Source organism: Apteryx rowi, unplaced genomic scaffold (genome assembly GCF_003343035.1).
Source record: "Apteryx rowi isolate R43461 unplaced genomic scaffold, aptRow1 scaffold_14, whole genome shotgun sequence".
Classification (NCBI taxonomy): domain Eukaryota; kingdom Metazoa; phylum Chordata; class Aves; order Apterygiformes; family Apterygidae; genus Apteryx; species Apteryx rowi.
The window spans coordinates 344,285-371,671 of record NW_020447641.1 but is presented as its reverse complement, the minus strand read 5'-3'; the positions used below and the strand labels follow the sequence as shown (position 1 = coordinate 371,671).

The following is a 27,387-nucleotide window of genomic DNA, read 5'->3' as shown; positions in this document are numbered from 1 at the left end:
ATAGTCTCTAGCCAGGTTCAATGTTTAGTTAGAATCCTGTTTTGTTCTGACATAACTTAAAAGCTCTTCAACTCGCTTGGTTAATAATTTTAGGGTTAAATTATTACTAGAGCAAACCCACAGGCGTATTCTTCAATCTTCTGGGCCTCACTGCAAACAAAGCCACTCACTGAAGACTTTTTAGTTCTTCTGAAGCCTTCCCCACTTTTCTTCATAAGTTTTGCAATAATTATTGATGATCCTAGGCAAAAATTGGCTTTCAAAAGCAGGGGCCTGGGTTAACCAAAGGAAGAGAAAGCTCTAGAAATGTTGGACCTTTCTAGTAAGTGTCCTGCTGTGAGCTCCTGGCAGTTGCAACTTTAAACAGCTGGGGAAGAACAGACATATCCTCCAATGTACCAGGACAACAAGATGCATCAAAATACTAATTAAAGCTGATTCAGACTTCAGAGATCATTCTCTTCAGCAATTGAGTTGTAATGAAGAACTGACTGACAAGAAATCTCCAGAGCTCTTCAGATAAATCCCTGGATCAAACTGAAATGTTAGTCTACTATCCAGCCCGAAAGTAACTAACACATCTAATATATCAAGTAAGAACATGATGCATGCTGTAAGATCAGCATCAAAAGAGACTTTTACTCGCTGTGCCAGATGCTGAAAAGAAATCCCACTTTGCTAACACTGGCCCTAAAAGCAGCTAGGAGAATCCTTTTATTGTTCAACTTATTAAGAAAAAATGGACAACAGCAAAGCCGACTCAGTAAGATGATTCTGCTACCGCTGCTTCTCCCAAACATGCTCTATAGTCTGTCAAACACAGGTCAATTCTGCCTCTGCTGGTCTTAAGCCAGCTGGCCCTTAGGCAGAATCCAAACAAGCACTTCAGGAAAATGGAGATCTTCAGAGGCGAGATGAGACCTACACCTAAAGACCAGATCAAAGAGCGACACTGAGCAGAGTGTCATCATCACGTTGACAGCACTGTGACCCAGACTGCCTTGCTGTCTCTTCCCAGTGACCAATAAACACATGAAGCAGCCAGGATGACAACAGAATGCCATAAGAAAGAACCTTGTAGAACAGAGGATCAAGGGCTCAACACAAGCTCTGCAGAGACGAAAGAACTGTCAGCTTTATCTGCTAGCCCTGCCTGAGGCCACAGTTGTGGCTAGGAGTCCACAGTAAAAGGCAACAAAAGCAGTCTACAGACCCAAGCACTATGTCAATCATCAAGATTTAGACCTGCTCCTCTGTCATTACAAATTCAAAGCAAGTTTGAAAGGTACCTGATAACACCAAGTTCAAATATTATCCTATCCTAAGGTAAGGTGCCCACTGCTTTTGCCCAATGCAATAAGAGTAAAACAAAAAGAAAGCAAAATTTTATGAAAACAATTAAAATTTGTCCTTAACCTACATCTAGCAATGATCAGTCCCCTAGGTTTGCATCACCAAAGGACAACTGTTAGTCACAAGGCTCCTATTTAAACCCATGGGGAATAGACTGAGTAAATCTTCATATATCACTTTGAAATCCTACTAAAAAAAGACTCATGACTTCTCATTCCTGTGTCTCAGTTGTGAAAAAAAACCCAAGTATGTGCATAACTGACTACTTCAAAATATACCTCTAACTGTCCAGGTAGTGTCAGCTTATGCATACCAAAATGCTGCTGATGCAATTATATTCTATTTAATAAATTTGGAGTGTTTGCCTTAAATACCTGTCTATGTTAACAGATGTTGCTCCAGCTGAGAAAGGGTTAAGTGAATTGCAGGACTGCTAATAAGTGAATGCTGATGCAACCAACTCATTATCCCAACTCTAGCAAAGAAAGATATAAGAGGAGTTGATCAGAGAGCTAAGGGGAAATCCAGGTAGCAGCAGAGATTTTGAAATAGATTTATGGTGGTTCATTTTGAAGATTCTGGTGCACTAGAGATAAATAAACCTAAAAGTCTTAAGAGGATGAGTAATCCTTGCAACAGTCCATGTTGGGAGCAGGGTAGAGAGAACGCCTAACCATAGTGCTGCCATTCAATATTTCAGTTGCTAAGTTTTTCTTGATAGATATTGAGAGGAAGCAGTGGAGGCAAATAACTACAAAGAGGTCCAAATATTAGCAATACAATTGTTTGAAAAAGCCTGTGCTTTCAGCAGGAGGGAAATTCAGAGTTACCATAGCAGCCACCCACTCTCAAGAGAAGGGGGAAAAAAAGTGAAGGAAGACTAAAGAACTTAGACAAAAAAAGAAGCTATTGTTAACAAGACAATATGCGCCAATGCTAGGTGACTGGAGCACGGCTGCACTTAAACGGAATGAGATAGGGGAACTATTTGATACAGGATGGGTTCTGTTTTTAAATGGGCTGATTGGTGAAATCACACAAGTCTGACTTTGTTTACTTCGCCCACTCACAGACCAAGGATTCTGAATCAGCTTGTCACTTGTTTATATCTTTAAGCCGGTTGCATTTGGTGTACAGCTGGCTGAAATGTCCAGAGAGGATTCTGTAACGATCCCTCCCTCTCTCCCAAATATTTCTGTTTAACAAAAAGAAAGCACATTTTGTATCAGAGAGGATATGTTCATGAATTCAGCCACTGAAGGCCACTGTTGAAATATGATATGTTCATACTAGTTGAGTAATACATGGAGCCCTTTATGTCCATGCTCTCAATGACTTTTGTACCATGGCTCACACAAGACTAGGCTACTGTTTAAATCTTCTACTCCAGTGAATAACCATGAGAAAATTGTTATTCAGGACCAACTTTCCTGATAAACATCATGACAGTGTAAGGACATGACCCCAAATATTGGAACATTGCACTTCTTTCCCCGATGTATAGTAAACAGTATTTTTAATTTCAACAATGCAACAGGATTTTTAAAAAGGACTGCCAATATTGCGCCAAGGATGTAAATTTGCAGGCTAGAATCTAAATTGATACATCACAGCAATTCATTTTTATGTCATGCAGCTTACAACAAAAATTCAGAAATCCTATCGGCAGTCTATAGTGCTTTAGGTAAATGATGATACTGTTCTCATGCAATGATCCAGTAAAAAATTACAAAGTCATGAAATAGATCACATTGGTTTTCATCTTTGATGTTGCTAATTGTATAATGACCACAGATTATTTGCTTAAAGCACTCTTAACCATGTCAAAGCCACTAATATTAGATATTAGAACTTCATAGTATCTACTTTTTTGTTTTAAAAGTGTATTAGTACTATTTTCCATTCTGCTCTGCAGTGGCTGAACAGTTTGTTTCCTTTAGTTACTGTGACTCATGCTAACAGTGGAAATCCAGCTTTACAGATGGATGAGAAAAATAGGAGCAATTAAAATGAAGAAAGCTGGATATTTTCTAAAATAGCTTGGGCCAAATTTAGAGGTATGTTTCAGTGAAGCAAAGCCTTAGATATTTCCCCAAATAAAGACAGTACTATCAAGAATCTTACACTTGCCTAAAGTTAGTATAGAATTTTATTGCTCATCTCTTATTTGTAGATAACACTTTTCTGTACTAATTGACGATCCACATGTCTTAAGCAGACATTGCTCAAAGGAACTTTTGGTAAATGTTACTGTCAGTGCTGCCGATTTTAAGCAACTGGCACTAAAATCATATCTAGAGGCATGGAGTTGGTACACTGGACGTGACACATTGGTGGATGGGCTTGGGATCTTTGCCATGCTGGCAAAGAATTAAAGAATTAAAAATCAGCTTATTAAATATATACGCTCAAAGCAATACACACACACACACACACATATACATACATACATATATACGTATATATATATATGAAGGCCACTAGTCAAATACTGAGGAGATCTAAGGGATGACACCTGTAATGGTCACAGAGGTACACATTTGCCTTGTTTCTGACAGACGCTATGAGGGAAGCCTTGGCCCCATCCAGTGGTCTATAATGAATCAGGATTACAAGCACAAATAATGTGGGAGGTTCCCACAGGCGTGTCCCTGGGGATAACTTTAATAACAAAATGTGCTGCTGCTTAAGAACGGAAAGATGGTCCAAACTAAGCCAGGGAGTATTACACTGAGTTACCTGAGTGACTACTCCCCCGTCACCTGCCTTCCAGCACTTCTGAATAGCCTTAAAAACAGATCTGATGCCAGCCAGTAAACAGCATTTATCCCAGCCCTTCTCACTGCTTCTTGTATCAGAGAGGAGAGAAGGAAGAAGAGTTGGGCTGTCATGTTGCTCACTTCCCTGCAGAATGAGAGCCAAGCTGACTTTGCATGAGGACTGAGGTACCCTATTAGATAGCAACTCTGGTACCTATCGATATGCACAGATGTTCAGGAAACATGTGGAGATCAAACAGTTACATATACCCTCTCTTCTGCTTCACCCCACTAAAGAATACAGTCATTTGCAATTCTACTAATTTGTACTACGCTAAAACACTGAAAGGGACCACTCGCCACCAAGGACAATCCCTGCTCTTACTCCCTACCACCCAACACAGACTCCTCTTGCATTCTCTGAAAATGAGGAAAAAGTAAGCCAAGAACCTGGTTACACTACATCTGTAAGACTCTTTGGAAAAATTATCTTCTCTCAACATTGGCCTAAAAGCCTCCTTAGCTTTCGAGATTCAGAAGACCACTACATCTGTCATTGGCAGAATAATCTAATGCAATGAATCAAATTCTCAAAGGCCTCACAATAACCCATAAAAGATTCACATGGATACAACCAATTAACAGATGTCTTACTTTCCCCCCATTCCTTCCTCCCCCCCATATTCTGAGCAATGCGCACTCAAAAATAGAGTGATGTTAAATAGTACAATATACTTACAGCCAAATACATAGCTGCATATACGCTTAGTGCTGCTTCTTTGGATGGGAATGTCTTTCTGGCTTTCAGGATAAGATCTGGATTTCCAGTACAGGCATGTACGCTACTGATGAACTGTGTATACTGTTTACATCCAAGTGCTGTATAGTTGGGTTTACAAAGTGCAAGAAAATGCGGTGCAAGATTCCCTGTTACTACTTGTCCAGCATTTACAAAGATGTCCGTAGCAAACAGTCCAAATGCATAAATTCCTAAAGAAGGAAACAAAGAGTTAAACTTCCTGACAATTTCACTCTATGATAATGTATTACAGTATTTATCATAGTAATAAAACAGTTCCATCCATTTAAGAACAAACATGAGGGCAAGATGTTACCCTAAAGACGGTACATTCCTACACAATCCCAGCAGCAACACTGCAACGTGCCCACAGAGCTGATCTCTCTCCATCCTTAGGAGGAGCATGCTCACTTCTTGTGCAAGTAGCCCACTTTCCTAGGCCCCCCAGCCATGTATCTCCCCAACTTTTTAGGGTAGCTAGCCAAACTGGCACCAAACCTTTGCCCAYGTTCACCAAACAGAGAAATGACAGAGGCAAATTCTTCATCCCACAAATCTGCTTAAGAACCAGAGGTCAGGCCTTGATAGATAGGTAACTTGGAAAGCTATTACACATACTGGACAAATGTCTTCTCTTTCCTCTCAGCTGTAAGGAAGCTGAAGTGCTGAATAATTTAATATAGCCATGCATGAGTTGTCTTCATCTGCCTACCACTGGGCACATCTCTATGCATGGCATGTTTACCAGGATATCAACACAGTGAGGTAAAGAGCTATATATTTGAGGACTGCTTATGCTAAAGGGTTTTTTTATCAGACATCTCAGCAAAGCATTAGGCATGTGTACTCATTCATTACAATGGGAATACATGTATCTGATTACTTAAAGGAAAACAGATATTCTACCATTCTGAGGTATCTTTTTATCCTTTTAGGAGTGGAAAGCCAGCACTGGAAGGAACTGCAAATACAGGCCTCTGACTGGGAGGCTAAGCCAGCACACGTGTGTTCAAATTCCAGCTGAGCTGCAGATTCCTTGTATTTCCATGGGCAAATCACTTTACTGTTCCCATACTTCAATTCACTGTGAACATAGTGTGGGTTCTGACAGTTTCCAACTTCATGGGGCACCGTGAGGATGACAATATTAAGGGATATACACCACAGCAGAGAAGACTGTCACAGAACCACGCATGTTTCTAAAAGTCAGTTTTTTTCCTTAGCAAAGCTAGATGACCCAGAGTGATTTCTGGGATTCCAGGTGGTCAGTAAAGTCACCCTAATGTTAATTCATCTTGAGCTGCTAGACACCAGTGAGCAACGGATTGTGCCAAGCCAAGTCACTGCACAGGAGGGCCCTTTCAGCAAACCCTGGGGCTGTGCACTGCCCTAAAATAGGTGGCCACATCAGCTTCATGCATAGCGATGCCTCATCTGGTGGAATGGTGTGGAGGCTGCTGTTCAGCCCTTCCCTCCTTCCCAATTTGTTTTTGCTTCTGTGAGCAAGGAAGGTTCATCACATGGGAAGTAAATGCAGGGACTGATTATAAACAGGCCCTGCACAGACTAACTGGAGCAGGAGGAGCTCCTCAGCATCGCTCCCCGCTTCCTCAAGATCCCTGCAAGACACAGTCTCGCTTTTAGTGACTTTCAGCATTTCCATGTAACAGTGACCATAAATTCACTAACCAACTGCAATCGCACTCTCAGAAGGCAAGCACAACTGTCTCACAAATACTCAGGCTGCAAATACAGACACAGCTGCATGCCCCCTCCCTCTCCCCTGCTCCTGGGGCATTCAGGAAGATTGGCTGCCCCAAGGCTTCGTTCCTCCTGCTGTTTCTCTTAGATACAACTGTGAGCGAGAAGCAAACAGCAGACAAATTGAGCCCTGCTCTAGCATCCCTACATGTATTAAAAAGCAGCATTTGAGAATAATTCAATAGACACTGGGGTACTTCTCCCTCCAAAATATATTTGTAATGAACTACGTAGAAAGGATGACATCTGAGATCTACTGAAGTCAATGGGGGGTTCACAGCTGACTTCAGTGGAGCAAACATACACAGTTGCCTATTACAGATCATAATACAAGCTCTAGGCTAGGAAAGTACTTAAACCAGACTTGGCTTCAAACATGCATTTAAGTCCCAATGTCTTCAACTTTGGCTACTAGCTGAGTGCATAACCAACAAAATCTATTGACTATAGACATGGCATAAGGATATTCCCTTCTCCATTTCATCCTACTCCAGGCCTGCTGACCATGTTTCCCCATTGTGGTCCCAATTCTTTCTATTTTTATTGCTGTTTCTGCAACTAATTTTTTATCCAAACTTCCCTGAAGCTTAATTTGCTACCCAAAAGGAAAGAAATCACGGCATCTGAATTAGGATTACACATGAAATGCTGTATGGTTATCTGAACATTTTCCCCAGGTTAAACTTAATACAGAATTGATCACTCGTATTGTTCAAAAAACAGAAGCATTAACTTTGCTCATACCAAGGAATCTGATGGTTCTGCGAACTAGTGGATTTATATAACAACAGTCTCCAGTTAATATTGTTTTTTCTTGGTTTTCAAAGTCCTTTGTAGCCAACTGTAGACAAAACACTGCAGTTTCTCCAACGATAATCTTAGGGAGAGGAAAAAAAAGGGGAGAGAAATGGTTCATCAGATTACTGTAAGTAAAATATACCAATAGTATAGAGATGGTCATCTTGTCTTAAGGAAGTAAAACCAAACCAACACAAAAACCAACATAAGCGAACCAAGTTCTGTATTTTAATCTTCTTATAAGGGAAATACATCATATGGCTTGTTTTACTTTGTTTGCATTAAAAGAGAACAAATTTCTATAGCCAGGACTTGGAATCAATATAACATAATGCAGTTTTCAGGATGAGGGCAAAAAGTAAGCAATCTATTAGCTCAAGAACAACGAATTACATAACACACAGGATGTGGACCAAAGCACCAAAACTAAAGGCCCAAACCTGTACGGTACTGAACAGTCTTTCAGTTCCCACATGGCTTTCACTGACATTCAACAACTCACAGGGATGGGCTCTGAATTTTGGAACACAGAGGAAATATTCGTAGTAGAGCTCCTGTTCATATCAAAGGATTGGTTTGCCAGTAGGTACTTAACAGGGTTTGATTCATATTTTGCCACCCAAGTTTATCAAGTCTGGTTTTAGCTTTGTTCCTCATGCTTGAACAAAATGTCACTGCTGATATTTTGGCATTAAGCATGGCCTTCATTACACCAAAATGAATATAGGTTTCATTTCTATAGATTGTGCACATTTTAGTCACTGAAAAACGAAAACATCCACAAATACAAAAAGAAAAAAATATAGATTTTGAATGTAAAAGATCCTCTATAAAAGGCGTGTATTTTCCTGCATAGCTAAACGCTGTCCTTAATTTACTTATGACAATTATGGTGTTGATCCTTAGCAGCCAAGGACAAATCTTAAGCGTGCATCTATCTAAACCTGTGATATTGAAGCTTTACTGCAGGTATAATAGGTACGATCAGAAAGAGTATAGCAGAAGGGTCAAACTTTGCTTCACTGTGGGACTGATGGCAAGTTACTTCCTCTCTTCCATTTGAAGAGCAATAACACTTATTCACAGGTACGTTACATTTTCATAAACAGTAAAGACCAGCGAATTCAAGTCTTAATACTGCGTCCTAATACAATAAACAATGCTGTCAAATCTGATTCATTGCCTAAGTTTTTCTAAACTTTAGACCTAACAGGATATTATAAACCTTTTCATGCATCACAATAGATCTGAACAATTTTATATGCAGCACTGTTTGCAAAAAACTGTTTAAAGACAACTTTGGGGCAACGACTCATAAACACAGTTTCTGTGTCAACAGGAAGAATACAATTAATGATTTTACTTAGTTATTCTTAGATCTACACAGATGACTTTGGGCTAAATTGTGACACACACAGAGGAAAGGGCTTTCCATAAGTAATGTGAAACAAATAACAAAAATAACTTGGAGGTGGCAAGTGTGTAACAAGCAAAATTCGGTTTGTCACAGAAACAATCATCTGTTACTTTAAACTGGCTTCAGATCTTAGTGGCTTTTCTAGATGAAACAGAAATTTCAGTACCTGAGCTAACAAGTATCCTCTCTTTCTACTTTGATGTAAGGCAAATTTCCAGCATCCAGAAGTACAATTCCTTCATCTATAATTAACAAATGACCAGTACACATACAAAATGTAACTCAACCTTGAAACCAAGTTTATCAAAATCATGACAGTGATAAGGAGAACTCAGTGCAATGACTCCTACAGCTCTCATGAAAGAAAAAAAACAATTCTAATATGATTCATAAAGGTGAGAACTGAAACACTTTAAGATCTTTACTGTGAGTCATAGTAACTCCCTTCTTTCCTTTGGAATAATGAAATGTCTAGGACTAGGCAATTTGAACATAGTCAGATTCTGCTTTTAACTGCTTTGTTGCCAAACCCAATAGATTTCAGTAAAATTATTGCAGATTTCCAGACTATAGGACAGAGCAGAATCCAGCCCAAAGAAAGCATCTGTGAGACACAGTGCTTAACCCCTTGCAAGAACACAAACAGAAAATGTTCCTGCAAGCTGAACTCCCCAGCTCTGAGTGGAGTGTCTGAATATGCTGATCTACGAATACAGGTTCTTCCTTTTGGTTTGCAGGGAAGCTGGGGTTAGCAAATGGGAGAACTGTTCATTTAATTATCCCAAATGTCAGTATAGGACAGAAGATCTTCTCTTTAACCAGCTGGTCTTCATCAGCTATATGTGGGCCCTGGCTGCTGGCAACAGTTTTTCCTTGCTACATTTCCCATCTCCAATGGTGACCTGGATGACAAAAACTCACTGCTCCAAGACTAGCAAGGAGCAGTATTCAAGTTCTTAACAGACCTAAAATACTCTGATAGCAGGTATGCAGGTGCAAGGGTCAGAATGATGCAGAAGTCAGCTAAAGACAAAGCATTTGATATACTAGGCCTAGTGCTCTACCCTCGGAAGCAATGTGAGTGGGACAGCCGTTGTGCACAACAGGCAATTATTTCTATGCTTCTGTCGCTTTCCTTTGATAGAATCCTGCTGGAATTTGGCAATAAATAGAGATTCTGTATTTTTCTGCACTGACTGCTCAGATAAGCTGTTCTTCCTTCCTCCATCCTTCTGCACAAGTACATATCATCTCAATAATCATCCTACTGATGTTTCAAAAAAGGAAGGAAAATCTTCCTTTTCAATCTGAGTAGGTCCCAGGGGAGATTCTGTTTCCCTAAGCAAGCAATTACTTCCCCTTCTGCTCTCTGGCACCACTGGCAATCTTCAGCTCTACAGCGTAGAGGAAAGGAATGGCAACCTCCCTCCTGCCCTTTGCCATGATTCGCGTGCCTGGTGTATTCCAGGGGGTAACGATTTCTGTATTCCTTCTAGCACAAGGACTGTCATTGCACCTCGCAGAGCATATGCGAGTTGCAACCAGTCACCAAACAACATTTAATGCAATAGAATTATTTGTGCACTTCTTGGATTATCTCAGGGCAAAAAGTTTTTGTAATACTTCAAAACTAAGAGTGAAGGATTCCAGTGCAGAACCTGAAAGCTCTGAGAACATAACCTTTTGGTCAAAGCTACAGAAGTTCATGTACATAAATGTACTTTGTTATGAAAAATAAATGAGGATATTAGAAGTGTTAGTTTATTCTGTCTAAAAGGTCCAAACTACCTTAGATCACTGCACAGATCTTCTGGAGAATAATATATATTAAAATTCCTAGCTCACAGATATTTTAACAGTTGTTAAACGTAAAGAACATCCTCCCAAAGGCTGAGAAAACATTTCAACATAGAATTAGAGCATGGGAAGTACAAGGAAAAGAGCTCAATTTTCACTTGAACAGTAACGTACAGAGTGCAGGCTTTTAAGCATACTAAAGAACACAGATATAATAATTTTCACAGTCCTTAGATGAAAATGCAATGTATATAACCATTACAACAAGGAGCAAGAGAAGAATGACTGTCCTACAGGCATCAGCCTAAGATCTGACAGGCAATGTTCATGTTACAGCTTTTCTTTGTAACTGCAAAGAAGGCCCTTAGTCTCAATCTGTCTGTGTTCACAATATAAAGAATAATAGAAACAATACAAATTGCCCTAGATAAAGATATTATATGTAATATTACCTGCTTCATAAATTGCATTCAGATTATCTGTCCTTTTTATGGAAGTATGGAAAATGAGAATCAAGCAGAGAAGTAACAGCAAAATATAAATCAGAGGAAAAGTTCACGTAACCATCTCCATGGCAATCATACCCTTTCTGTGATGTGACAGCCCATACAACAGACAGGTATCCAGTTTGGGAGGGCTGAGAGCTAAAATTATTCTTTCGTCATGTTTCACCTCTTAGCTCCTGTATAACTTACTGGCTGATTTATTCTCATGTGAGTTTTCTATTAGTAATGTATTTACTAAGCACACAATGCAAGTCCCCTTTTTTTGTTTATCGCACAGAATACTTACAGTACACATTCCCTATGCTGATTCCCTCCTCCCAAATTATTTCAGATTTTTCCTATATTAGTCATCTACTGAAGCAATCTGCAGTCTTTCTAAATCCAGGTAAACCATCCCTAGCTTTAGCATTGCATGTTGATTTAGAAATCTCAACGAATTTGTCCTTCCCAAAGTCATTCATCCAGTATATTCTTAACTTGGTTCTAAATTCTGAGCTCTTTTTCAACTTGAAATGTCAAACCTGACTCATTCAAAATATTAGTGCTAGAGCAGCTCTGACCTTGCTGATTTTCCAGTATATTGACTCCATAAACTTCCTCTAGTGTCACATATGGTTTACAGTAGCAAGCACCTATATAAATGAATGACCTTAGATCAGAACCTCTGAAATACTAATAAGGTTTATTTTAAGGACTGCCTCTAACAGATGACATAACTTCCCCAAAAAGCCCAGGACTCAAGTTAGGATTAAACATTCATTTGAATGACAAGATTTCTGGGGGTGTATTAATATACTTAAACACAAAGCAATAAAGTCCTGAAGCTTAAGGCTGATAATCTCTGCTTTGGATTAGGCAAGAAATTTCTGTGTACACATTCATAGTTCTTTCCTGTTAACATCTAATTTAGGGTGTATTAACTTTCATTGAGTATTTCATACAGGCCAGGACACATGGTGGGATACATGATTACCACTCTGCCATTTCTCAGGATTATGCTGTAGCTACAGCAACTGCTCAGATAGATGAGTAATATCAAAAAGCAGTTACTGCATTAAAAAGACTGCTAAATTTTCATGTTAAACTGCTGACAATACTGTGCACTGTAATTTCTCTTCTCATTTCTCTTTTTCATTCACTGCATTTCTCTCTAACCCAAATCCTAACCAAGACTTCAGCAAGACCACTTGCAAGAAATTACAGGACAGGGGATTCTCCCTTTGGAGAATGAATGTCTCACTTGGTCCACAGCTCTGTTTTTTTCTCTGGAATGAACCTGTTCATACTTCCTTATGAGGCAGAAAAGGAAGCTGACAACCTAAGCCAAAAGATCTTGGCAAAGACTTCTGTAACAGGCATATAGATGATAAACAGTTTTGAGTCTTATGTTGCATTCCACCCCCCCCCCCCATTGGTTTCCGTTATAAGTTTCCCACTTTAAAATGTGGGGTAGATTTCTTTCAAAAACATGGCTTCCATATGCTTTGTTGTTTCGGTTCTTTATCTTTTCTTTTTAAGAGAAGGCAAGACCATGGGCTCTTCCTGGCCTATTTCCCCTTTAAAAATCTCATCAATATACCATAGAGCATAGTGATCTTTAGAGGTTAGAAAATCCAGCAGCATAAACCTTGGGCCTTAGTGATGCTGTAGACAAGCTCCACCGTCTCCTTTAAACTAAAATTGCTGTGTGAGGTGACAGCTCTGGCAGGAAAAGCAGTAACAGTATATCCAGCAGTAGCAATTTCAAGTTCATTATGCAGAGCTTTCCCTTGAGGCTATTTTCTTTGTGTTTTTCTTGTACTCATTGCTTCTTGCTTGCTTAAATTGACAGCAAATGCCCTGGATAATTTCCACACAAGCACATTTTCTGTAGTAAAAAATGACCAGAAGTTTTGAGGACAATGAAAAAAAAAATAGATAAATCTGTCTGCTATTGATTAAATACAAAATAGCCCCTTCATTCAGCATGAAGAAATAGGACCATACTGCACAGCAGCTTGGGAAAGTGAAGAGAAAAGATGTGGAAAAAAAAAAAACCTCAATAAGTTTTTTTTTTTTTTCAGAAAATGTTATTTTTCAAAATATATACTCTTCCTCTTCATTTTTTTGAGAAAATTAATATCAAAATTTTAATATGGTTCTTGGTATTTATTTGGTCATGGCCACTTCTAAAAGAAAAATATCGGTATAAAATTTTATGTCTAATAGTCAAATATTATCTGCATTAATGATTTCGTTACAGTACACAATATGTGTATATGCCCTTAAATACTAATGTTACTTCTGATTGGGATAAATATTCTTTACTGCTCTTTATGATACATTGTACACATAGTCATTATGTAATAATGGTAAAAGCTGTGCATTTTATACAAATTTTACTGCTACTTGGAAGTGAGAAGTGCATATTAAGCAAGCATTTATAACCAGAGAGCTTCAAGGGGACCTTGCGAGGATATAACCAAATACAACTGACCAACTTTGTCACTCACTCTCAGTCACTGAATTATCTTCATTCATTACTTTATCATATGACAGACAAAAGTGAAATATTTTTAAATACAGTGTCCAAAAATTTTTTTTTTCAGCTGAGCTATTGATGGTGCATGTAAATACCTTCTCCTGTACAGAATGCTTGCGTGATCTAATGGATAACGGTTCTGTACGGCACACTGCTACCAGTACTGGAACCATACAACAGAAGAGCAAAGTTCAGTTCCATAAAAGATCATTTTGAGATACAGTTATCAGAACCTTGTTGTTCTGAGCGTAATTAAAGGAACTGCCTGGTGCCATCACTGCAAAGGGCCTGGAGGCAGGTCTGGGCTTCCAGCACATGCTGTCATGCGTTCGATGCTCAGCAACAGAAGCAGAGCGGAGAGCAAGCAGCACCACGGGGAACAGCCAGCCCTGGAGAGGTTCTTCTTTACGGGAACATTTGCTCTGCCTTCAGCCCACTTTACCCAGTGTGGCTGGCATTATATTCCCTCCTCGTGCCTGCTAAACCTTTTAGATCACTGTGAGATGAAGCCTCCAGCAGCTCTGTGCTGCAGTTCTCTAGAGGATTAGAAATGGCCAGGACACTAGGAAGACTAGTTCAGGAATGCTAACACGGCAGCCTGGGGGCCAAACAAGTGTTTGTCATTTGCCTCCAAAATTATCTAACTGCTCACAGAGTTTCATATAACTGAGACAAATTTTATTGATGGACACATTCCAAGAGGTAAAAAATAACAGACTTAGGTGAAAACTATTTTTCCCATTTAACAAAGCTTTTTTAATTTAAAAAAATAAACCCCAAAAGCAAGAAAACATGTTAATTTAGAGAAAATTATCAAAATCCAAAAAAACTAATAATTTTGAACTGAAAATGGTAAAATGGAGAAAAAAGAATCAATTCAAAATGACTTATAAAAGCAAGTAAAAAAAGCAATCAATTCACATTTCAAAAGGTAAAGTTACTTCAAACTAAAAATCTTCAAGTAAGGTTTATCTAAATAGGACATTCATAAAGGTTTTAAATTTTTCCTTTTCTTTTTGCAAGAATGAGGATGCCACCGAAATTGACATGTGAAAGTGAAAGTTTAGGATGCCAAGGTGGTATTTTCCAATAAAAGACATATCATCCAAAGTTTCCAAGCCCCACACTTCCCTCCGCAAACAGACCTGGTGAGAAAGAAGGGTTCTATTACAATCATGGATCAACTAATTTTAGTCTCTGGACCTTTGAATGATACTTGAAAAAGCCAGAGCTGTTGTTACATGTAGTTTCTTCACTAGGAATTCTGAAAAACAACTTTACATCAAAGTTTTCCTTTTTTCAGGTGTATAGCATAAACCTTTAAAATACTCATAAATTTGCAAAGGAGAACCAAATATGTTCAAAGCCCTACCATTTATCTTCTTTATTAGAAGATGAATTTCACACAGTATCATTGCAATGTGATAATATTAAACCCTGCACCCAGCTCTATCATTTAAGTCTTACATTTGATGTAAGTGATACATGTGATTAAGACTGTGACTCCTTATGTCCTGGCCTTGGTAAGCACCTTTGCGCTTTTTTGACTGTTCAAGAAAACACAGTATTTTGTTCTCTGTGTTGACGAAGATCAGTTTCTTAAGCCTTCTATGCATATTGAAAGCACTACTCCTTGATGAGCTCAACACCAATGCTTAGGATAYCCATACCAAAAATCATTTGGAATGGCTATTATTTACTTTACTACTTTATGCTTTAAACCCTAAGTGATCTGTACAACTACACTTTCCTACTCAGGCTGAAGATTCAATTGCAAAATTCAACATATGCTATCATTCATCACTGTTTGAGCAAAAACTAGTCACATAATAGGCATCTCAAAGATCCTGATCACAGACTAGTAGTATTACAGTCAGTATACGTCCAGAGCCAACTGTTCTTAGAGGCTCAGAGGAAGCAGAATATCTGAATTTCCTGTTCTTCACACTGTCTTGCTTCTACCTCACTTCTACTCAAGGTCAGCTCTATTTTGCAGACACATTATTCCTCAGATTAGTTCAAGGAAACCCACTTCCACTGAAAAACCGTAGTCATCAAACAACTGAAACTGAAGGGCCAAATATGGTATCATTATAAGCACACTGACAGTTTGTTACTGTCAATTACTATTTGATCTATGAAGATAAAATGTTTAAGTAGGTGGCTCAATAAAACAACCCCCCACACTTTTTTCATTAAAATTTTTTACCTTTACAGTAAAATAGCTTTCCTTGAAAGTGCATAACTAGCTTCACTCTAACGGCCTCTATATAAAAGTCTCTTCCTTTACAAGTATCTTAAGGCTACAGTATAACTGCCAGCCAATCAAACATATTAAGATCATTATCTTTTTTCCAGTTGAAATCAAAGGTAACATCCCCCCCGAATTCACACGGGGCTGGACTGGTTGTGTAAAACCACAGCATTCTAGATCAACAGCAATACTTCAGACAAAGTGAAGAGATGGGTGTTAGCTATGAACGCTCTCCCAAAAAGATGATAAAATAAAACCAGGAAGCCAGGCCAATTTTACAGGGCACTAGTACAAAACATTTTGGAAGTAGGTTTAACAGGTTAGATAAATCAGAAAGAAGAGTCTAAAGTTATGAAGTCCACCCTTGGGTATATTACCTTAAAATCATTCTTCTTAAATTATACTTTATACACTTCACATTGTCAGCAATTAATGCAAAGGATCCAGGTGTCATTAAAAATGAGTTAAAGACACACTTTAAAAGCCACTGAATGTGAAGCATTTCCTCTAGAACCATGACTTTATTCTGAGCTGTCTCACATCTGATTTACTTGTGCATATTTGCTCTTCTGCACATTACCCACATTCAGCATAAAACTACTAAGACTATTGCAGTAAACCATTACAGTAAAACTAGTAAAACCCCATCAATGTTAGTACACATTTCTAATGTATGAGGAAGCCTGGAAACAAACACAAACAAAAGCTTTGAAGGAAAAACAGGGACTGGAACTTTTATTGACACTTCAGTGACACAGTCAAAACGAATGAAATTGTGGCTCTAGCAAAGATAATTTCTGCAGCTTCCCTGACTTCAAGCAGAGCCATGCCATTATCCCCAAAATGGTCCCAAGAGATGCTGACCTGATTCTTTCTCAATGAAGTCTCTCGTCCAGGCACCCCCAAAACAACAACTAATAAGCACAGACACAGAACGATGCATGACCATTCACCTACACTTCTCTCCTCAGTCTTTAAAGCTGTAACTTCAGGGTGTGCATTTCTCCTTGAGAATGTTATTATAATAAATGAATATACTGAAGTGATGTTTATTAGAAACAGAATTTTAATGAAGGCACAGAAATGGGAGCAGAGGACTGTTTATAACATGAATATCAGCGGTTTTAATGATTACTTATCTCTTCTTGTAACAATGTAATGGTAGTGAACTAGCCAGTGAGCTTTTCTACAGAACAGTACATAGCACTAGCATATCACATTTGTCTTTATTTGGTATATGTGTATGCAAAAAAAATTTTCAATAATGATTCTATATATTGTAGAACAATACAATAAAATACTTAATTTTTTTTTGCAAATATGATTTGCACCACTCTTGACACTCTTTCAATTCTGCTACACAATGTCTATTTTAGTGCTCCTGCCACAAATCCAGATGGCTGCAGATGTGCAGCTGGCAACACTATGTTGTCTGACCCTGCTTAGGAATTTACACAATGCAGTGCTTGAATAAAGAGGAAGTCCCAAGTGCCCTCATTAGCACAGCAGCCAATGAGCTGAGATGGGAGCAGAAAGAGTGGGAAATTTTAGCAAAAAATTCCGAGTACAGGAAATGCCTATGAGACAGAGGGGAGATTGTATACTTTGCTGTGAAGACAGCAGAGCATAAAAACAGCTCTTTTAGGCATGCAACGGTACTCTGAAAACTAATTGTAAAGTCTATAGGCCAAAATAAGCCTAACTACTTTTCCTCAATATGTGCCTATACCTCTTTCCACTCATACAATAGTGCACATTGGTTTACCTTAACATGGATTACCTCCTTTGTATATAACTGTAAAGTAATAGTAAGAAGATGTTGCTGGCTTTATCAAATATCTTCAGAAAAGCTCAACTGGTGAGAGAAGTGTTTTTTAATGAAGACATGAATGAATCTATTTAAGAATGTTAGATCTTGAGAAGTTTTGACCTTGACTGTCTTCAAGGTAGACTTTATAAGAGCTTGCATTTGGTCTTCTCTGTGAAGACAATAAAGGGGTATTAGATAAAATATATAATTGTTATTTAAATTTATGTACATGTATTGTGGTTTTAATCTGTATTGGACCTATTCTCTCATTATTCGAGCAACTTAAGTTCTTACTAGAAAGAGAAGTTCAAAGTATGCTGTGTTGAAAGGTGCTTTCACACACTGAATGATACGATAACCTTTTTAGGTAGTCTAGTGTAGTGAACTAATTCTTTCAGGCATTACTTTTTTGTCTATCCGCATTCAAGGTTAAACATCCATGTGAACTAAACTATGGACACAAATCAACCATCTAAGAGTGACTATTTTCTGGCTGCATGTTGTGCATACACTCTCACATATGTAAATTTTTTTTTTTTTTTAAAGAAATAGTCTCTGCTTTATGATTTCTTCTACAGTGGATCTAATCATGTAACAAACACAATCAAATCATAAACAAAAGAAATACTGAATAAAACTGCAATACTGAGTCTGAAAATGAATGTGGTTCCATAAAATGATTCTATCAGCAACACATTCATTCGCATATATTGCTCCTTGGGAAAGTCCTGCTACTACAGGTAGCACTGAAGCATGTGATTAAATCCCACCAATATCAAGAGAATTAATTAATACACACCTAGCTCCTGGATAATTCTTTTCATGCATAGATTTCAACGTACTTTATAAAGAAGCCTAGTTTCCTTATTACCACTTGACAGCTAGGAAGTGGAGGCTGAATCTACATCCTGCTTGGGGGGCCAGACCCCTTTATCAAGACAAAGCCTGATATAGCTCACACCCCAGCTCCGTACACTCCTTCTGTCAGCTGCAGATGTCTGTGTACTACTTACATACCCCAAGGTCAGTCTGCCTACATCTACCTTTGCTAAACACCCTGAAAAGCGTCCCCATGACTGACTGAACCGCTGACTTCAGCTGCAGGGGCAAATAGGAGCATGGGAACAGACAGGCTGTCCTCACTGCAGTTCACCTAAGCTTGCTTGTGGCCTATGTTATGATGCATCACAAGCTCCCGAGTCCTCCCTCGGGGCCTCTCGGCCACTCAGACTCACATCCATGCAATTTAAATGCACAGTGGCCGCAGCCTTGAGCCCAGATACACCCCAGTGGGTCCAAGGATGTCCACCAGAGCAGTGGGAGAGGCAGAAACAGGAGATGCTCTAGACACCAAGCTATATCCATATATGATCAAACTCTTATGTATGTGCTGAAACTTGGGCATGTCCAAATGCTGTTCTACATAAAGATGAACTTAAGCACAGAGGTATGGTCTTCTGTGAACTAGGAGGTCAGACTTCAGACATTAGCTGGTAGCAATCTGACTGAATTCCCATTTGTCAGCAAAGCCAATGTAATGGATAGTCTATGCACCCACTCCATAAAACTCAGAAAAGTAACATGTATTGGCCTAAGTCTTAATTAAAGGAAGTTAAGCTGAAATAGTTTACCTTGTGCTCTCTACATGCTCCAAGCAGGCACGTGGTCAGTTACTGCAGCTCAGCTGGCCCATGATTAACAAATCTTTAAGCAGAATTAATTCAGTCATGTCTGAAATCCCTAAATTACTATGGACAGGTCACCCTATTACTATCCAAAATAACTGTATTTGGAAGCTGAGTTCCAGTTACTGATTCTAATATTTAATTCTTGATTTAAAAAGAGACAAACTACAAATTGACCAAAAAAAACCCTCATATTATTCAGAGTTTGAGTGACAGAATGTATGACTCAGATCCCTTTTAGAGACAGCATGAAACCTACCAGCCTAAAACAACTTAGAGTGTTTCAAAATGTTATGTAGGAAAAAAAAAAAAAAAAAAGAGTCAGAACAGCAGGATACTGTTGGGCTGACTTCTGTTCTTGCTGGCTTTTTACACAAACTCTAATTAGTTTAGGAATTAATGTTTTCATTCATACTCCTTAACCCTACATGGGTGAGAGGCAAGAAGTAATATCCACAGAACCCAATAAAAGGAAAAATACTATTCATAAAGAAGAAAATCCTTAAAACAGAGAATTATATTGCATTTATAATTAATTGTACATGAATTATTATACATATAATATGTACATTAATGAAATTGTATAACTACATAATGTATAATAATGATACAATGTGTAATTATGATGCATTAACACAATACATACAAAATTATAAGGGATGTTGTCCAGAACAGTAAGTAGAAATGGAATTCACAGCCAACTGAGTTTATGCCCAGTATAACCATAGTTTTATAGATATATGGTGTATCCTACCCACAAAATAGCATCCAGGATCAAGATTTAATTTTGAAGAGGTACTGAACAAGTTATTAGATTAGTAGATAGTAGATTAAAAAAAATTAATATAGCAAGTAATTTTTCTACTGCAGATTTCCTAGTGTTTTACATAGAAAATATATTCCCACCGGCAGGTGAGCTGAAGTCATCTGAACAAAGCCAAGATGCAGAATGGAGACAGCAAGTGCTATAACTTTAGTTTTCCCACTCCCTCTCCAACGCCACTTTCACTGTATTATATGTGAATATTAAGGACCAGCATATTCACAGGTGATATTCTGAGTACTGGAGTTTTCTGACTAATGGAAATGTGGTATATCCATCTCAGCTAGCCTTTTTATTTGTAACCTATGAGGTATTACACCTTAGCTAAATAAGAACCATTTATGATGAAAGCTGGGATGTCACCCACTTCAGTGGATCTGAGAGAAGCTGTAAGAGCATTGCAAAGGTTTTTAAACATCACACTGCTTTCAAGGCTGAAAACACAGTTAAAACTACTTACAGTTCTATTTTTGCTGTTATTTATTATGTATCATATGAACACCCATCTTCTCAATCCTGTATGATGTACAGTGAGCAAGAATTGCTTTGTGTAGAAACAGATTATTACTTCAAGCTTACTATTTTAGATTACAAACAACGCATTCAAATTCCCTAATCATATGGTGCAGGATCAGTTGCATTAACAATCTCTCACTTAAACATAAGTGCATTATTTATAGGACAAACAGATATTCAGCTGCTGCAAACAGAATCACATCCACTTTGTTCACATCTGCTTGCCACTTTACATCCAGATAGCCCATCAAGTGATGAAACGTATGGTCCTGAGATTTTTTTGTATTTGTAAGTAGCATGCATAGCAAGCACAGTAGAAACTATAAATTCAATTGGTAGTAAAAATATAGCTTTTGCAAGCATTTTTTGTTAATGTAAGCTATCATAGCACAACAGGAGGGAGGACACACGCCAAAGAAGGATTCAAAAAAAACCCACTACAATGGTTCTGAATCTTTACTATTTCTTCTGGTTACAGCTCTGTTGGATTAGTGGTTTTATGTTGGGATAAAAACAGCATCAGACTATCAAACCATGTATTTGTCCTGGTATGCATCCTAACAGGCCAGTACTGACATCTGGTACACAAAGCTACTGTAGACCTTAGCAGTGAGATTTATGTTTTATTCTTAAGTCCAATCGCAATGCAATGCAATGATCCCTTCACAAAGGAAAAGCATGATATAAACTGCCCCTTAGCTTATCAGCTACTGTCAACATCCCCCCACCTAGAAAAAAAAGTGRCTTTCTGAAGCCCCCAACATTTGTGCATTAAAAAAAAAAAAACAGCTAATTTTACATGTCTTTTTTTTAATGTGTTTTTTTTCCCCTCCCCCAGGAATATGAGAATGAAAGAAAAAACTGATAAAGAAAATTGTGTGTGCAGGTTGAAATAGAACTATGAAGACTGAAAGGGCCCTTCAGAAACAATATGATCACAGAATAAACAAAGTATTCTGGCAATTGTTTCTTTGTGCAAAGTCTTAACAGCTGTCAGACATGCCAACAAGAAAAGGACACTAATAAATAAGCTTTCACTAATCAAAGATAATCCAGGACTACTGAAATAGGTCATATATCAAGAAAGAAAAGACTGTTCCTTAGGCAAGTAAAAACATTTCCATTTGATTTCAGAGGAYAGATTTGGTCTACCCCATTCATATGGGGCTGAATGTATAATTCTAATCTTTTGTTGCATTATTTTTATTATTTCCAAGACAGTATTGGAGATGTTCAAATACTGCAGCTAAAAAACTAACAAAAGAGCTGATTTCTGGCACAGTACATTAACAGAGGACAGTTCCAAAACCAGTTCATTTTCAGAACTTGAATTCTAAGCTGTGTTCTTCCTTAAGTTCTAACAAAGAGCTGACGGAGAATATTTTCATGCATCAGAAATGGATGGCACACCAGCACCTCATGCACAACACTAAGTTATACCAGAGTAAAATGGTTTCCAAGTGAACTACAGATAAACTAAAAGCTATTCTGACAAGAATATTTTGAAAACTAGCCTGATCTGAAATCAGGTCAGTCCTGATGCAACAAAACATGGACTCATAGGCGTCAGAAGGAAAATAGGGACTACCAGCTTCAAAAAGGAAAAGAATGAGATAGGAACATGCCCAATCATATCAGCTGTATCTATGCACTAGAAACAAGCGGTGCATTTACTTCAGGTCTTTGCACATCCTTCAATTACTCTGAAGTGCTCAGACCTGGCACTACTAAGAGAGGAGCAAAGACACTGAAGAAAGACAAACTTATGAAATCCGTGCTGATTCTTCAAAAGGTAGCTTTCCTTTCTCATTATTCACAGACTGATCTCAGTTCTTCATAAAGCATGAGGTTACAATAAATGAAAAAATGTTACATTTCTCACTTTACAATTTTTTTGCCAGATTCCAAAATTCCTTCCTCAAAAGATCAGTAAGGAGAAAATTATTGAGTAAAGCTAAGCTGGAGGCAGAATGCCTGATTTTTTACACCCATTCCTTGTTTGGGATGTGCCAGTGAAAAGACTCGTCCAGACTACTAAAAAAATAAAATACAATACATGATGTCTGAATGACATTTTTTTTTTCAATTATGATATTAAGAGGATTATGCTAAAACACAAATTAGTCTTTAACTGGTTTACAGAGAAATATGAATATGCTAGGAATTTGCCTAGGCAAATAGAACACTGTATATTCTATGAATAAGTACTAATCATCTGCTTGTTACTTGGAAATAAAAACAAACAACATTAGCATAATAAAACTGTTTATACTTCTTAATGAAAATATGTCATTATCTCCTCCTAGCTTTTATAAAGCAGTCAGTGTACATCATAGGTCCAATAATCATTGAGTTTTACACAGATTATTTGCTTAAATAGTTTTGCCATTTTAGACAATCTATATTACTGTGCGGACTCATTAAAAGAATCCTTTAGCTCAGTTAATAGTATTTTACAGAGGACTAAATTATTAAGATCTACCAGAAAGAAATAATGCAGAACAGACCATTTTATAGATTCTGAAAACATGAGAAACTAGCCTCACAGTTCTACAAATCATTTCTACTGGAAGCTAAAGGATTAGACTGACATATATTTCCCAAGCTACATCTGTCATAACAAGTCTAAAAAAGCAACCAGCCCACTGAGCAAAAACTGGCACTTCGGGAAATGGCTTAAATAGCACTGAGCTCTAAACCATCACTTTTATGCTTCTTTTCATWTATTTGAATAGACTCAAATCAAGAGCATATTTCCTGTCACCTTCAAATTTGACTTAAAGATTAAAAAAAGGTATCAAGAACTCCTCAATATACAAGGGGATTCTGGATATTACTGCTTCAACCAGTAAAAGCAAGGGATTGCACAGCTAGCACTACTCTTTCAGCCCTGAGTCACGAAGGGGAAGAACCACACGCATGGAGAATACTCCATCTGTGCGAGTCTCATTCTTTAATCTCAGAACTGCATACTTAAGCCCTTTACGTTCTTCTGATTGCAATTTCAATCTCATCTGCATTTTGCAAAACACTTTGCTGTTAGTCTGCCTAACACTCCTGATGCAAATACATCTACTCACTCAAGACATTACTTTACCCATGCCTAAACGCATGACTTCAGAGACCTTCCACAAATAATAATGCAACATTGGATTGAGCTGGAGTTTTTTTTCAGCCTTTAAACACACACACACACGTAAGACCTCTACAAATTCTCCAGTGGAAGAACGTAAAGGTAAAGATTTAATAGATCAGGAATATTGCATATACCCTTTAGAGATAATCCACAGAACACAGATTGAAAACCAATGCTATAAACTTGCATAAAAATAAAGCAAGTGGAAAGAGGGAGAGGAATAAGCTTTTTTCCTCATCCTACAGAAAGACTTGGATTCCTCTATAGGTTTTCTACAGTTGCTGTTTCACCTATGAAGTTATGGAGATTCAGACATGTCTATCTTTGGACAATAAATTGCTTACCATTTAAGTGAACAGTGCACAAATTTAACTTCTCACTAGCTGCTACATGACCTATGAGATACCTGAAATACTTGATAAAAGACTGTAGATATACAAACCCACCAATTGCCAACTGCAGAGTATGAAACTCCTTCCTTCAGCTCCAGTTGCACCTTCTCTATCAAAGCACCTGCAAGTCAAGCATTTATAGTACAGCAACCAATCCCTGTTCCTGCCCTGGGACTCCATTTGCCAGATCCAACTCCTGAGGACCTATGATCTGACAATCAACTGTATCTGTCCTGGAGGCAGATGCAAAGTGGAATAGGAAGGACTCAAAAATGGGAGAGTGGCAGCAATGTTGCACTACAGCTGCAGGAATGTGTTATTAGGAAGTACCATTTCCAAGATTAATCCAAAAGTTTCCAGGACTAGCATAGTGCCACAGGTTCTACACACAGGTACCTGCCTGTCAAATGACCCAGTTCATTGTTTAACTCTCAGCACATGCGTGCTTCTGCCCTGTGACCAGACACTCAGCTCTATCGCATGGCTTGACACCCAAGTCTGTTACTAGAGCTCTGATGCGACACAGGAGTTTTGGATGGGATAGCTGTGTGACAGCCACACACCAGCAAGACCCCCATCACTGATTGCATGCTCACCAAGATGGATCCAGCTACGGGTGCTTTACTTTCTCAGCTTTTGAACAGCAGGCACGTGGGAAGAGAAAAGTCACCGGGAAAATCCATTTATTCTCTCATTTTAGAGCAACTTCACTAAAACTGAATGCAATGGAGCCTTTCTCTGAGTCATATTAAGAGAACTCAGGTCATCTTGAAACAGGCTATGGCCAATACACATAGGCCTATGCCTCCAAAAAATAGTTTGCCTGAACACCAAGATAAAGATTATCTAATGTTCCATCTCAAAACTCGATAAAGAACATTAACCCCACCTGCCAAGCTAGAAGAAAGCAAAAATGAAACAGTATTACACAAAACAGTGCAGCTTGTTGGAAACTTTGGACTAACATAATACTATGCCCCCCCCTCCAAACAAACAAAGAGGAAAAATTGGGAAAAAAACTCTTTAAAAAATCATAGTATTTAATAAACTACTTTCCATGACAATAGAAATTTTGAAAAAGATGAACATTTTCATTCATGGAAATCCTTTTCTCCATAGGTCTACATTTGTACCTTTATACAGATAGAGCTGTATTAGTATTACACAAATCATCTTTATATTTCATTTATAGAAATACAAAGATTACACAGAGTATCTATATTCAAAATTTCATAGACAAAACATGACAGTAGAAATAATAAAACAGACTCAAATTCATCCCTGTGAAACTACCTGTATTACTTCTTTCACTGAAAAGAATCAAGCAAAGTCAACTTCCCTATTATGCATAACTGGGCAAGAGATACCCCATGTTCAAGAGCATTGCCCATGGAAAATCAGAACAGAATTTTGTCTAAAGCCTGAAAAATGTTGCCTTTATTTATTAATGCTAATGATTAGATGAATCCAGTGCTGTTGCAATCACTAGATTGACATTCCCAGAGGCTGAAGGCTTCATTTAATCCAAAAAACTGGAATGCCCTAACCAACCAATGCACCTCATTTTCCTGAGAGACTGGTGATTGGGAGAGGAAGGACAGTTAAATATTCATCGGATTCCATCATTTGCTTTTTGCCAAGGCTAATTACAAGACTGCCAACCAAAAATGTGTTGGTGATGTCTCTGATGTAAGTAGCAGCACCCAGGAAATGAATGGAAACTACCAATCCATTTTGCTGACATACATTAGGAAAGAAATGCTAATTGTTATGCAGACTGCACCTTCATCTTTATAACTTCCTGAGCCAAACAAAACAAATATAATTAAAAGCACAACAAACAAGACACAAAGAATGGAAAACCACCACCAACAAAAACCCTCCAAAATTTCAATGATTTTTGAGGGTTCAAACGAGTAATGAATAAACAGATAAATAAAACAGTCAACTAATTGATGTTAAAATAAAAAGGAAAACCAAACCAAAAGGCTATACAACATGTTTTGACAAAGGATGTAGTTCAATCCCCAGAAAAACAGACCAAGTCTACTATAATTATCTCAATACAGCACAATGTCTTAAATACTAACACTGAGGCTGACCATGACGTTTTATGCTGGATACCATCTGAACCTCATGGTACTACAATGCACAAGGGAGTTATGTTTGGGATTACCTCAGTATCAGCTTGATGAAGCTCTCTATTCTCATACTTTTTATAATTTCCTCAAGAGGAATAAATCTGTGAAATTAATAATTACTATCTTAAGACACCTCTTCTTATTTTAAAGACCTTTATTTTTAATGCTGATAGCTGATTAACAGAAAACTCTTTATAAGTAGTTTCTGTATGTGTAACTGTGTGTGCACCTGGTGTGCCTATATATAATCCATCCCTAATGGTTAAACACTCCCGTCTCATTCCCTCGTAGTCTTTCCTGCACAATATGGTCAGGGATTATTAAATGATGCTAATGACCCTGTTATTTGACATTACAAATAATACATTCAATAACTTGAATGGCAGATGTTTCATTGCTTTTCCTTCGTAGATTTTTTCTTAAAAACAAAGAAAACCAATGAAATAAATCTCATTTTAGATGCATCTATTTTAACCTGATTGACAGAAGATTTAAATTACAGACACACAGGTTTAGTTTGCACACACATCAGTAACTGTGACACATGGAGACGACTAAACCAAGCAGAATTGCTCCTTAACCTTTTCATTTGAATCAGTTTACTTTCAAAAAAATAAAGCGACAGAGGGTTTTTTCTAATTAGTACTAAGTGAAATATTAGTACGCAGTTCTTAACACCCGGGTTTCCCTCAGGTAGCCCATCCACCTGCAACCGACACACATTTCAAAAAATAAAAAGATATTTTCACCAAGCGGAGTCGAACAGGCAGTTACATAAATCGGTGCTAAAAATAAACTTCAGGCACGCGGGGTGGGCAGGGGATGGGGCCGGGGCCCGCGAGTGCTGCCGCCGAGGACCCGCGGGCCGGGCCGCGACCCCGCCGACCGCCGAACCGCCCGCTGCCCGCAGCGCCGGGGG

At 38.1% G+C, this 27,387-nt stretch overlaps 1 protein-coding gene across 1 annotated transcript in view; it reads right to left on the bottom strand.

Annotated features, from left to right (window-relative positions):
• PLPPR5 (phospholipid phosphatase related 5) overlaps nt 1–27,387 on the bottom strand; it is a 69,819-nt gene that overhangs the window by 16,670 nt on the left and 25,762 nt on the right. Inside the window, exons 4-5 of the mRNA XM_026057583.1 lie at nt 7,417–7,549; nt 4,852–5,102 (exon numbers count right to left, since the gene is read on the bottom strand). Coding sequence (XP_025913368.1) covers nt 4,852–5,102; nt 7,417–7,549 — 384 coding nt within the window. The remainder of the gene's footprint in view (nt 1–4,851; nt 5,103–7,416; nt 7,550–27,387) is intronic.